The sequence below is a fragment of the Aythya marila genome, assembly GCF_965140915.1.
Source record: "Aythya marila genome assembly, chromosome: 5".
Lineage (NCBI taxonomy): Eukaryota > Metazoa > Chordata > Aves > Anseriformes > Anatidae > Aythya > Aythya marila.
The window spans coordinates 35,509,071-35,524,176 of NC_139046.1; the positions used below are offsets into that span (position 1 = coordinate 35,509,071).

Here is a 15,106-nt window from a genome sequence, read left to right on the forward strand (position 1 = left end):
CACGCAAATCAAGCCATAGCTGTAGGGAAAAGGTCTATGTGCAGAAACTCCAAATGAAGGCTTAACAATGCAAATCCTCAGTACCCAGCTGTTTTATGTAGTTAATATGTTCCCTTGGCTGACAGCTTAATTGCCAAGTGCAATGAAAATGTATACACTGGTGGAAGGCGATTACCAAGCTATAGATTTACTCCACTATTTAAACTTTAATAGCATTTTTTACCCATTTTGTACATGGTATTTTTATAGCTTCAATGATCAAACAATCAATTTGCATTTATATAGCACCATTTGAAAGGGAGCATCACAAGTCCTTTACACAAACTAAGCAAAAATTAAACTAAGTTAAGTCACTTGGGAGAGCAGGTGAGGTCAAACAAGTTCTCAACAGCAAGGCAAATTAGTAAGTGTGTCCACCCAATTGCTTCTAAAAGGACAGTATTTCAGGGTAACAGTATTAAAGTAGATTTAGTCCCATAGTCAAATGGGAAACTGGAATGAGTCCTTTCTCAGGTGATATTCATAGGTCTCAAGGACACAGACTGCCGAAGCTAATATATGTTCAAGATCTAATTATTCATCCTGATGAACAAGGTTAACTTTCAAAGACACTGAAAATACAGCGCTTAAGAGAGTTCTCCCTCTGCACAGAGACAGGTATTGCCAAAGTCACCTTGTGGTTAGCACCACTTGCTCATTGTAAAGAATTAATTACCTACCCATCTGGTCAGCGATACTATCCTCACTCCTTTGCCAGCTGGGTGTGGATTTGCCGCTACCACCCGTATCTGATTGCGTGTTCTGCCTGTCAATGGAAGCAGGGGATCTACGGCTAATTCCAAACCTGTTGTAACACCCCAAAAAACAAAGCAGATAGTGATTTTAAATATGAATGAAGGGGAAAGAGCACTTTTAAGAAGCCAGTGTAAAGCAATAGGGCAGAGTAATGCGTAGTATGACTGATTTTCCATTTCACTTTTGTGGCACCTCTCAGGACACATTTAGGACCTTTAATGCATAAGATGTACAATACACATTAATTTATTAATCATTTTTGAACAAGAAAATATGTTACAGTACATACAATTCAAAAACAGACCCAAACCATCCAGGAATAACATTACGGGCTTTCATTTACACAGACATTTACAAGGAAAGGTGACCAGACAGTTAAATAGTTACAGAAGCACAATGAGTAGAACACAAAAGTTTGGATAGAAGTCACATAGGAGAATGAGGTGTATTTATTGGGAGCAGATTTTAAGGACGAGTCCTTTTAGATGGGAAAGTGCTACCTTGGATCTAGTCTAAGTGAGTATCTGGAGGTTCGTTTTGGAATCCCACAGATCTCAGTGTGTCACACTTTAGTGACGCACACATACATGCAAACAACACAGATTTAATTGGGGCAATATTACACTGCCAAATATTTTAATTACGATTTTATGAAGTTGACTACTGTTTCAGGACCCCAAAAACCTGAGAGGTATGAGTTCTGTGAACTATCTAGTTTCAATCATAAAATAACTTGAGTTGATTAGTGAGAACTAAATACAGTAGTAGGAAAGCTGAGAGGAATTATAACTACTGCTGTAGAAGAAAGCACATGGAACAAAAGAAAACTGGGTTCAATGGACTTTGTAAATCCTGTCAGATTAGTCAGATGGATTTTGGAAAACTCAATAAAAGTAAAAGTAAACTTAAGCAGAACAATCTAATTTCAAAGGAGAGACCAAAATATACATGCATTATATGCCAACGTCTGTAAGAATTACAACTATAGTTCTGTGTTACACATAAATCACATGAAGGTACAGATGGGTTCAGAATTACTAGACCTATCATTAAGAATTCTTTAAGAATAATGCTTTTATGTTTGTTTTTTTAATCAGACATACCCTGAAGGAAAAAGAAATCCAAAACTTCTCAAAAGAATTCCAACCACCTGATATATTCTCTCTCTATGTATATATATCAAAGAGTTTCTCCAGCTCTCAGTGCCTAATATAACAAGAGAAAATAAAATACCCCAAATGATGCTTTCTACTCACACTACTTGCTACAAGACTGCCCATGACCTATAATGCGAAACTTAGATCTGCCAAACCATCAAAACTAGCTTAATATGGTGACCCTATTTGAATGTTATTTTACTTACTAACTCAAGTGAACCCACCAAAGACAGTATGACTCAGAACAACAAAATCACACTCCCACCTTTAAAAACAAGTCTCCAGAATCTGTGTACACCTCCAGCACAGCTCTAGAATGTCAAAATATGAACTTGGGCCTTCCAAACATGACCCTACTTCATTTTTTCATCTCTCCCTGGCATTACAAACATATGATCTGATGAATAAAAAGGTGAAGAACATCTGGATACACCTGCCCTATGAATGCAAACACCTTAAATTGAAATTGCATTATGTGGGTAAGGCTTTTCCTTTTCCATCCACGGACTGCAACTAGAAGTTCACTTAAATGCCTAAATTAAACATGATAAATTTAATACTGATTGAATACATGCACAAAATAACAACACACAGTATTGACATTCTTTAAACACTGTTCTAATTTCCAAACTTTCTAGATTTGAGAAGTATTTTGGGAAGAATATATTTTCATGATAAAATAATTAGAAATTGGTATGCAGATGAAAAAAAACAGAAATCCAAGAAGTCTTAGTTTGATTAAGTTGGGTTGCATCCATATTTTACCTTCTATACATTTATACTGTCCTCTTAACCTAAAGCCCATACGTTTATATCTATGAAAACAGTTAATTTTTTCTCACATTCTATGGTGTGCCTTTTTTTTAATTAGAGATGAACAAAAATATCATATTGCTAATCTTATTTTATTAAAACCGCTGCTTTACTAATTGAAAAGGCAAGAAATATCTTTTTTTTTTTTGTTTATCATGAAGTGGGCTATTTAAAAATGGGAATAGTAAGTGCAGGTGGTGCTATATTCCATGCTGCTTAAATTTATGGCCCATCAGGGTATGCAGGGAGGAATCCAAAAACTAAGTACAAGTCAAACTGGATTAAAAGAACAGGCAAAGAATTAAAAGAACAGGAATATTACTTAAAAATATATTTTCAAATATACAATCTTAAGAAGAAACTAATTATTTCAGTATTTTCTTCACATCTTACTATCATTTATTCCATATACATACCTTCAAGTAATCTTGGGATGAGTACATGAAATACACATACATACATCAAAACCAATTTGGATACTCTTGAAAGCAATGAAGTGTGGCCTATACCCAAAGTCAGGTTATGGACCAATAATCTAGAAGAGGCAGTAGTTACTGCTTTTACCGATACCTGGTAAAGGTTGGACTCACATCCATGCTTCCAGTCATTAAGTTTCACAAACCGTTCAGACTGGTCATACCATGCAGCAGGAAAGAAACGTACACGTAAGTGATGCAGTTGAGATTCCCTGCACTGGGAGGTCTCAGGGACTGGCATACCCAGAGCACGCCGGAGCCCCACTGCAGTACGATTACCTTCAGGCCACAGCACCTCTTCGGACAGGCACCTACACCACTCTCAGCAATTGAATGTTACTATCTCTCCCCTACTTTAACAACATACAAGTTAATCTCTGCCACCTCTACACGGTGTTCCAGACACCTCTACAAAGCTGCCCAGAATCTCGCCTCTCAGATGAATCTCAACAGAAGATGCCAAAGGAACCGTAATGAACACTGCTTTGCTTACTGAGGCAATGGAATGTTTCTCACTTAATGACATTTTTTGCACTTCCTCTTTAGCCTGATAGATAATGTTTGGGATGTCCTGGGTAAATTATAAGCCACGTGTGAAAGGACAGTATGAGATACAAAGTGCTTCTCCTTTAAGAATAGAATTTAACAGTCACATCACTGGAGTTTGATAAGGATTTATGTTTTGTTTGTTTGTTTTAGGTATCTCATAAGTAAAAGCAAAGTTCATGTATTAATTACTTCCTTCATTATTCCATTAAAATATTGTTCGTTGGACTGATTAAATTTCAGAAGCAAACAGAAGTGTATAAAAGGTTTCTAGGACACATCTTTGCTGAACTTGCCAAATTCTCAAACAACGCAGCAGTGAACATATGTGTATAACCCACCTGAAAGATGGAAAAGGACTGGGGAAGGGTGGTGGTGTGCTATGAGGCCAATTCAAAACAAAAACCCCATGTGTGAAAACTCCTTCCTACTCAAGCAGTTATGGTTGCAATGGTCTATGGACATATGGCAGCATCACTTTTTTTTTTTTTTTTTTAGAGCAAATGACGTAGTTGGAAAAGAGCAGACAAATATTGGGAGCACAAGCTGTTCTTCAGAATTCTAGACAACACAAGAGCTGCTGGCATGAATGAGACAAAAGTATACAGTGTATAAAGAAGTTAAAGTCTTCTCTCCAGCTGCAGAGCTCTGGACATGCTTCCATTTAGTTTCTGTACAATGAAGTTTAATGGATTTAGAGCAAGTCTCCTAGCATCAGTCGGACTTTACTACAAACTCAAATAACGGCCTGGACAGTGATAGTCTCACAAATCAAGGCTTTCATGAAGGTGTGCAACAGAAAAGAGATGGCTTCCTCTGAAAACCTCAAACTGAGCTACAAGGAGAATACAGGGAGACAAATCTTCAGTCACCTGGAGCAAGAAGCTGCACTTGTTTAAACACATGCTCAAGACAGCATTCTTTGTACCTAAACAGGCAAAAGACTGTGGCCTGTGCTTAAAAAAGTGGCTTGCGCTAAGCAGTTCTTGACAATGATATTTATTCTTACTAATGATGTATTTTTTCCTATAATAGAGAGAAAGATATTCTACTTTATATGAGACCCAAAATAGAATGAATTACACACAATGACAAGCAACATATTCAAGACTTCACAGGAAAGCTTTGCAGTATGAACAGTTCTGCTTTCCTCTACAGGAAGTAATTTGGAATGTGGTAGATAGCTCTCTTACTGCCAATTATTTTTTTTCCCTTCTTAGAGACACTTGATTTATTGCTTCATTCAGTGTTCTCTGAAAATGATACAAATTTAATTTCTTCCTCTGCAAGCTGCCCCTTACGTTGACATTGGATCATTTCAGAGTTTGAAGATTTCTGGAAAGCTGGATTACAGAGCCTTAAAACAGAGTGATTATGAATACATAGAAAAAAAATGCTAATTGTGGATTATTTAGCACCTTTGTGCCCACATATTTCAAGTCTTAGCTGCAGTCACCACACTTTGCTTCTACCATTAGTATAGACTGCAAAGGCCTAAACCTATTAGTTTTAGAATCTAAACCTGTGAAATGAAACAATTTGCAACATTAAACTAATACTGTTAATTTAGAATTAATTTACTGCTCATTTATTTTTTAATACATAAGGGTTCCTTTATGAGCTCTCAGCCTCAGCTCTGTTGTAGACTGGGATCAGAGAGATAAGTTAGGGTGCAAATGGAAGAAGTAGAAGCAAAGGATTTAAAAATCTGACTTCCAAAAAGCATGACAGTGATACTTGAAAACAAACATGTTTTAATGCGCGTAAAGAACAGTTGGCAGGAGGCTATGTAAACACTCCTGTGTTTAACATACATTACAACAAATGGAACAGAGAACAAAAAACTGCCTAAAAAGAATATGAAAAAACTCTAGTGCCTACCCTTCTGGCATAGATTTTTGTCTGTATGTGCCCCCACCAGAGCCAGTTTCACTTGAGGTTGATAAGTTGCTTGGAGAATTGCGGCACTGCTGCGACCTTGCTAAGGCAATGGATGAAACCGTGACGTAGACATCAGAACCAGGAGACAACCTGTGTAGAGCAAGGGAACCAGTCAAATCAGCAATTCCGAACTGCAGTGACACAGTGCAAAGCATGACGGACTACCCAGCGCAAAATGTCACATCAGCAAAGAACATGTCATCATTGAGACAGTAGTAATAGTGCCAGTCAAAAGATTAGACATGTTCCCCCTATTAATCCATTCCCTGTGGAGTAAATGAAGAAAGGCAGGTGGGGATGGGGGAGGAAATCCCAGCACAAACTAGGAAAGCATCAGAGTTTCTAAAGTCCCGATTTGTTTTTCGGGATTGAATGTAAGGAATAATGAAGCATGAAATTCCATGCCCAAATACCAAACAGAGCCATCTGTTTCTACCTCTCAAAACAAACTCTTGCCTGGAATTTGAAGTTGTCCATGCAAACTCTTCCAAGGCTGTTAAGCTTATCCCTAAGCCACCAAACTTGCCCACATTAAAGCATAAGGTCTAAAAATGTAACATTACTCATAAATATCCTGAAATCCAACCAAAAACTTAATATTCTCATATAAAACATATGGGAATGCTGAAAATACAGACCTGAATCACATGAAGCCTTCTCCTGTTGGAATAACCGTACGGCAAATAAACAGGCTAGAATTTCGACACATGCATCTGAGCAGAATGCTTACACTGTTCAACTTGTATATCCTGTTCTACAGTTGAAGTTTTTTCTAGATCCTTTTCTGCTTTGAGCATTTTGTTTTTGAAACCCCAACCGAATTCAGTGCTGCTAGTTATTGTTCAACTCAGTAGTGACTGAAGCCATTTAGTACTTCTGCAGTGATCTAAGACTTCGAATTACACCATCCAAGAATAAATTATATTGTGAAAGTAAATCTTTACAGTATTTTTCTGAGTTAAAATGCATAATTACACACTAAAAAATACTGACTTTAAAAAAAACAGATAGTTGTCTCAGCACAAAAATTTAGTCCAGAGATTTATCTTAACCTAGACACTTAACCTTTATCTGCAAACAAGCAGATTTTAATCTGCTCTCACCATAGTAACTGTAAGGAAGTTCAAAAACTCTTCTGAAAATACAAAAAAGCACAGCACTGACTAATACACGTAAATAAATAAATATAGACAGGTAGATTAAAAAAAAAAAGTGCATTTGGTCTCCTCAGTACTTCACCAAAAAAAGCAGTAAACTAAAGCTTAAAAGGGTAAAAAAAAAAAAAAAAAAAAAAAAAAAAGGCAGCAGGGCTGAACCAAACATGCTGATCATCTGGAATTTCATAAAGTACACATCATTAGTAGCAACTCTTTTTCCCCAGACAAGAAAGGAATGATCCAACTACTCCTGGCCATCGAAGTATCACAGCAAACTCAGTAATCCCTTTCTAGTCTACTGAACTGAATTTATCTTCTCACATTTATCAAGCAACAACTATGAAATATTTAATTGCAAAGCAAACAGTTCAAAATTTGGAAACTTGGGGATCAGTGAGCCAAGCAGTTCATTTTCCCATTGGCACTCTTATAAAGGAAAGAACAGTTTGGCCAACAGAAATGTGTGTTTTCAATAGCATTCACACATCTAATATAATCATATACATTTAAGTTATGCTGGCAGAGCAACACACTTCGAAAATGAGCTTTTTTCACAAATTTTCATTTACTATTAATGGCATGGAAACCCTTTACTTCAATAATTTCTGTAAAACGATTTCCTGTTGGAAAATGCTTACATATTCACTTTGGATTCAGCTATGCCTTTTCTCTGTTTCCTGTGCCTTACCAAAAAGTGACAGCACTATACAGAAGGAACATCAAATTTTCAGAACTGTGTCATGGAGTTATAGCTCATTTACCAAGATAAAAAGCCCCGAGGGCAAAAAAAAAAACAATCGTTAGAAATGTGGCCTTAACAGCAGCAAGGAACAAGGAGTCAGGCAGGACACCCTATTATTTAAAGCAGCAACACACTTTACTGGTACAGTTCACAATAGAACATAAATAGGGAAAGACATTTCATTTTATGTGAAACATACAACTAAGACGAAAGAACTTGAAATTAGTTTGAATTGACTTTTCAATCTGATTTGAAATCTATTGATGAAAGGAACTTTCCAAGACAAAAGGAGTATTCAAAAGGAGTATTGTTAGCAGTATGTCCCTGTAGTTAAGTTATTCTGTGCTTGTCTTTTATTTATAATTTTTAAAAATAAACTAAAACAGGCTATTATCTATTTCAAAAGACAGCTTTGAGAAGAAATTCCAAAATGGTTAAGCGCATGAGTTCCATAATTGAACTTAAAAATAGGCCAAGCGTCCATTGCATTAAAGAGATACAATTACATTGCAGTCAATTGAATTGGGATTATACTACGCATGATTTAGCTCTAACAGATCTAGTTCATCCTGAAAGGACTGGTCGAGTCTTGCCAAGTATGGGAAGAAAATCATCTTTTGTGAAGACAGTGAGTGGGATGGGCGTATGTTTATTTGCTTAGTATGACAAAGACATCAAAAGCATCCATCTTGCTCTTAATAATTCATTTCTATGTCATTTGCTGTAACTTTCCCCAGATCTTCAGCTTGCATATGCACATAATATATACATCACAGGAAAAAATGTCAGTCTAGCATGCTTTGAGCCTATGGCCTACGACAGTCTTTAATTAGACAATCATACTCTGGTCCTTTCTGCACAGCTGTGACACGCAGGAAGTGCAGCTGACAGAAGAAAAGGGATGGCCTTAGAATCAAGGTATTTCCTTGCTGTCTTAGCAAACTGAAATCTCATCTTGCACTTGCTGCAGTATTCCACTACGATCATTGGTGTATTTGTTAAAGATGATTTTTCATTCATTGTCACTAATTGCAAGCTTCTCAAAGGCCTGACTTGATGCCGAGGCCTGATTTACTTCTGTGCTGAAAACTTACCAAAGCAGCTGAAGCTTTAATTTGAAGCTGTAATTAGAATATATAAAATATTAACAATGCTGGGCACACTTCCAAATGTGAGATGCCCAAAATAAGACATAGCAATTGATTAGAACATAATTTCTCTACCTTTGTTCTTAATCTGAAGAGGTCTAAAGACATCTCTTTTCACACAAGAGTCTTGAAAATTAAGTTTAATTAATACCCATGAAGCATTCAGAAACTATAGTAATGGGTGCCACTGTAAAGCTTAGAGGGGAATTAATAATTGCATCTTTACAGTGGGATTTGAACACCATCCAGTAAATAAGGGATGGAGTAATGAAGAGGAAAATAAAATATTAAATAGCTGTTCTTTAATGAGCTGCATCCACCGTGTGAACTGAACGAGGCAGATGTCCCTCTGTTGAAAGAAATTCTCATAGTTTAACCCAAGGAAGTATCAAAAAATACATTTACACAAGGATCCTGAATAAAATCACACAGCAAATCAAAGTCTGGAAGCCAACTATATGAAACAAAATAGTGAGAGGGAAAAATAAATAAGTCAAGCTCCAAAATTACATCTTCTCCAGTAACATTAACTCTGGCATGCTTCACTTATATGTATGGTTTATCACTGTCTTCTTCCCCTACTGTCTTCCTCTGGTATTTATTCTGGGCTATAGATTACATAGCGTCCCATGTGAACTAATTAACGTGAAGGGAATTTATTGCATTTGTATTTTAGATCCTTTAGTCTTAATACTGCAGTAGCATTAGAGATTTATATTAAGATGTATAAAGTTTTTGATTGTTTTTCCTGCTACTACAAACATGCACATCAATCATGAATACATTAAAGGAGCCAAGATAAAATACCATGAGGAATAGGGAGATTTTAAGTATAAGCTCGTGAATTGGATGCATGAAGACAATTCAATACAGGCAGATTTAAGTACTCTGCAGGTCAGGCATTTGTCTGCTTTCAGTCAGGGACTGTCAAGCAAGCAACTCTCTCACAACAACAGTTCTTTAGGGAAGCTAAGAGGTTTTTATGTATATCATACAAAAATGAAATCCGCTAGTTCTCAGGACTGATAACTCAACTTTCATTTAACATAATTAACAAGCTAAAGCAAAAATAAGAAGTGCAAAAACCTAAATTTGTTTCACTCGTTACCTCTTTTTAGAGACTATAGGTATATAAAATGATCTTCAGCCAAATATCACTTTCAGGTAATTCCAAAAAAGGTGCACTTCAGTCATGAAAGGCCTGATATATTGGAACTACTGTAACATCTCTATTTTACTCTGAGAAATTCTACTTGCTTGAGCTATGGCTGATGACAGGATTCCCCTCTTGCAATTCTGTGCTTTCTCCAAAATCCATCTGAGACTCAAAGCTCGAAGAGTCACACAGATCAATTCATCATGTGCTTCCCAGCTGCCATGTCCCTTAGGACAGCTCACAAATTCTGCCCCTGTCTGCTGTTCTGTGGAGGGTTATCTGTCACCACCGTCACTGCACTGTGCTCAGTGAACAGAGAGTGTGCAGCCAACAGCAAGAGGGAACAAGGAGCGATAAATGTCACCTTCAGCCTCAAACAGCTAAATATTAACATCGGCCAAACATCAGCATGTGTTAACTAGGGCTCAGCGCTGGAGAAACACAACCGATAGCTGGCCACAGCTAACACCACGGCTGAACATGAAAATGGAGGTATAGCTATAATTTAATTCTGAAATTGCTGACTGATGCTCATTCTCATAGGTAAATTTCCAGCCCCACTGACAATTAGCAGCCCCTTCATTTGGAAAGTGCAGCCCTGATGGTAGTAAGGAAATACAGGCTATCTGCACAGCCTTGCTAATGAGCCATAATTAGGACCTGTAACACTTCTGTGACTCTCTCATGGGTTCTCTTGACAGATGGCTGACAAAAGTAAGTCAAAACCAGAAGAATGATCAGGTGTTTTATATGAAAATAAAATTACTGCTTGTAAGGCTGATGACAGTTTGAGCTTCAACTCTCAATAGTAAGGCACCAGTGGCCTGGCTAAGAAGGAAAATGAGCCAGCCCTGGTCTTTGAGCTGCAGATGGGAACACAAGAAGGGGGGTAGGAGAAGGATGCAGAGCGGCTTTCATGTCACAGGTCAGAGCAGAGCCCATGGAGCAGTGCTAATGAAGGGGCTGACAGGGACCCCCAAGTTCTGATGGTTCACAGACCCTGGGCTAAGATAACGTATCAGTTTGAACAACCAAATGTTTTGAAAGCATAATGTAGAAGAGAGCTAGAAAGTTCACAGTGATGCAACGTGAACTGCTACCTTAAAAGCTGAAACAACAACAAAAAAAATGCAGAAATGAACTAGACTAATATCGCTAACAAGAGTATTTCAGTGATCCAAGGAAAACTTGTCTACTTTGAGATGAACAAGTAATCTGAAGTCCCACTTGCTGCTCCAGTGTTATCTGCCACTGCATTCTCACAGTCCCACTCAGGCCACGAAGGGTCTTTGCTCATGACTGAGCTAGAGACCCTCTGGGTATGCTGTTTCCTCCTCTCCTACCCCCATCATCAGGGAAGACTGAAAACAGATCACACTAAAAAAAATCTCCACTAGCAAAATTTTCATCGGTGTTCTTTTCAGTGACAGTTGTTTCTTTCTACAGCTCTTTAAAAATGCTCTATTGAACGTAAATACTGCAAAGAGGGATGGTGAAATAGCCTTTTTATATACAATGGGGCCACATTTATAACTGCATTAATTAAAGGGTTGTTACTGGATCAGATAACATGGACCACCAGCATAGATTCTGGTACCCATTTTACCAGACTACTCTTGGTCATCAGTTTACCCAACCAAAGAGGAACTAAACAAGGAACAAATCACAGGGAGCAAAGCAACACGCAGCACCATCACTGCTGCCCACACCAGAAACATGCAAGCATATGCCAGCATCTGGTGATATGTGATCTTTGCTCTTTGAAAAGTAGAAAAATAAGCAGTGAGAATAAATAAATCAAACGAGACAGCTGTTAACAGGGCTATGAAAATCTCATCTTGGTTCATTTTCGAGATTTTACACAGTAAGAAGGGAAGTATCTGAGCTTCCTAAAATGCAAAGCTTGCTTTTGTCATGCAGAGAAAAGAAAAACAAGAGTCTTGCAGTGAGCTTATTGTTTTTGTGTGTTTTTTTTTTCATCCAATATTCCTTCAAAATGACATAAATGTATTTTTCTTCACTTTAACTGGAAATACGTTAACCTCATGCAGCTGCTGTTATATTTAAACTTGATCCAGCCAAGACTAACATGTTTAGAAGAGCAGACAGATATGAGAAAAGACTTTTCTCAGGCATCCAAAAAAAGACCCCACCAAACTAAAAAGCTACTTTGGTAATATACATTTCAGGATGAAAAAATCCAATAGAACCTTTTCTGCATAAAAAATAATGTCTGTAGGAAAAAAAACCCTGCTACACGCTCTGAAAATGAAGGAAATGGAAAGTTAAAGTTTCACATTTTGAAAACAAATACCGAGTATATGGAAATGTAATTTTCCCTTTGCAAAACTCCGTAACTCCCCACAAGAAGCAATTGGATAAACGTTGGATGCTTTAGGTGTGCTGTATTGCCCACATGGATTTTTGTGCACAAGAAAACCACTGTTAGTAATACCACATCTCTCAGTGCAGTCAAGATCTCATCGTCCTCAGCACAAGGAATGGAATCAACCACTCAAGATTATAGACAAAATTCTTTGGTTAGTACCACAAACAGACAGAGGCTTATGAAAAGAAGAGCAACTCAACGCATCCAATGTCCTGCCACTCCCTGAAACTTTGCCCAGGTATTTCTGTGCCTTCCATAATTACAGGGTGAGGTTCTACAGCACAGGATGGAGGAAAACAGACAAACAAACAAACAAAACACAACACAAAAACAATAACAAAAAAAAAGACCTACTCCTATTCCATCAAACTCGTCATCTACCTGTCTCCAACTATAACCAGCCATCCAATTTTTATCTTCCACTAAATATATAATTACAGACAGAACTAAGTCCAGCATCTCACAGGCTTTTGCATCCTTCCTCACTCACAACCATATCAGTTAAAGAAAAAAGATAAATTGTATATATACATACATATGTATTACCAATGCTTTCAAGGTTGCCAATTTTCCGTTAATGCAAGCCTTACGCATGTATCTGTAGAGCTTACACAGAGCTACAAGGAGATGGAGGGGATGGGACACACCGTCTAACCAGTTTAAGTGCATAAGGATGCCAGCATCTAATGAAAAATAAAATATGAATTTGAAGTCCTACCAACTAGCATCATTTGTTAAGGTGGCTTACACAGAAGCTTCAGTTTTATCTTGGTAATTCTCTGGTCTTGGTTGTACTCTCTTTTGATATATTTTTTATCCCCAGTTCATAACGATCTGAAAAATGTTTTAGCTTCATTCATTAGAACTTCTTTCTCAATTTTCTACACTATGCACCTTATTTCCACTGCTTTATATTTTTCACCAATGTAAAACATTCATGGAATCTGTATGCAACTTTTAAAAATTATTTTTCTTAAGGAATTGTCCAAAACAAGACCTAGAAGGTATGAGTTTATTTCCCTCAAAACATTTTTGTAAATACACAGACAAGCAGAACAATGACAGCTCACTTGAGAATTATAAACCTTTTTCATGAAAGAACAAAAACACCGTGAAAGGTGTTCCTGATACCTTTCTTGATAATAATTGTTTTCTTATTTAAAAAGAAACAGAAAAAAACCCCACATGCTAGATAAATGTGAACTTAAGTATCCAGCCTAAGAAGTCCAAAAGCTTCCCAATCAGATAAATCTGCTTTCTGTGCTGGTCAGAATTCCCTTGCTGAACAATCTTGTTAAATGCTATTCCTGCCTCAAGAGCTTTAGGTTATTTCAACAAGCCTGTAAAACCATATATTTTCATTTACTATGTCAAAATGTAGAGATTCGGGAACATTTAGATCTAAAACTCTGCAACTCATTTAAAAACTAAGTAACAATACAGGAATTTTAGATACTGTCCAACACAGCGAAACATATCCTATCAATCTAATACTACTCATTTTGTGGTTAGTCATGTCAAGCAGAAGCATTTGCTTTTGGCTTGTTTCATTCATATTCATATTGCATTTTGACTAATCAAAAGTGAGATAAAAAGCCGTCTTTAGACACCTAGATAAATTGTGCTTTGTGCTTTTTTCCAGATAAGATGCTGAGCAGCAATAAAAAGCAATTTGTGAAGATACGTACCTCCGGCTCTCCAGTGGGCGCCCATCACTAGAGATGCTTCGGGGGATGTTGGCTGCTCGTTCTGGGGGTGGCATTTTCCCTTCTCCTTTCCCCGAGCCAATCCTAGATGTTACTGGACTTTGAATTTGGGATGGTACCTGAGCCACATGAGGTCCCTGTCCTTTGTTTGCATTTCGCTGCCATTTGTTATTATTTCTGAAGGGAAATTTGAATTCATATGACATTCCTTCATTCACTTTGTATTCCATCACTGGCATACGGTAGTTTTCTGAAGAACTCCTGGAAAGGAATAAAAAAAAACAAAAAATAATCACTATAAAAAGAAAACAAGTACATTCTGTCCACAAATGCAGGAACAGGGCAGCATAAAAACTGGACTAAGGACATGAGCTAACCCAGTTCATTTAAGATGCAAGGAAAACTTCTGCATAGATTTTAATATGGTAGATTGATTTAGAAGGTAAATATGACCTTCAGCTCTGGTTAGGATAATTTTGACAAATATATATGCCTCTATTTGCATTGAATATTTCTTGTGGTTACTTTGTTTACCTACACACATCATTTTCCCATGGGGAAGAAAAGAATGTCAAAACTCTGTAAACAATCAGTGCAAAATTCTCTATTTTTTTTGTAGCTCTTCCTGTAAGGTATTATGACTTTGATGTGGACAACTCTCAGAATCTCCTTCCAGTTAAAATATTAAACAAAGTGGTAACCTGTTTCCTGTGTATGCTGATACTAGCAAGTTCTGCAGTCTAATAGGAATAGATGGAGTGCAACAATTGGTGCTGAGGTCTTGCTGTTCACAAGATACACATTTTAGAGTTTCATTTTGGTCTAACTCTAGCCTTAACCTGTAAATTAACTTAGCAGTTGGAAGACATGAGGAGTGCTTCTGAAGCACGTGTAGCAGCTTTGCCTGAGAAGAAGCCAGTCTGTGTGATGTGAAACACTGCAAGGGAAATGGGGATGACCAAGAAATTAGTTTTCGAAGTCCACCCGCTATCCAACTAAAACGCTGGCACCTTCCCCTCCTCCCCCCCTCCATATTTTAAGTATCTGCCGTTGTTTTCCTACTGATTATATATTTCAGCT

The 15,106-nt window shown here is 37.3% G+C and overlaps 1 protein-coding gene across 6 annotated transcripts in view; it reads right to left on the reverse strand.

The window, feature by feature from the left end:
• The window catches only part of SIPA1L1 (signal induced proliferation associated 1 like 1), a 202,399-nt gene that overhangs the window by 24,920 nt on the left and 162,373 nt on the right, over positions 1 to 15,106 (reverse strand). For all 6 annotated transcript variants that reach the window (XM_082760693.1, XM_082760690.1, XM_082760692.1 and 3 more), the window contains 3 exons: positions 14,009 to 14,287; positions 5,669 to 5,818; positions 720 to 844 (listed from right to left, as the gene is read on the reverse strand). In XM_082760693.1, the coding sequence (XP_082616819.1) occupies positions 720 to 844; positions 5,669 to 5,818; positions 14,009 to 14,287 (554 nt within the window). The remainder of the gene's footprint in view (positions 1 to 719; positions 845 to 5,668; positions 5,819 to 14,008; positions 14,288 to 15,106) is intronic.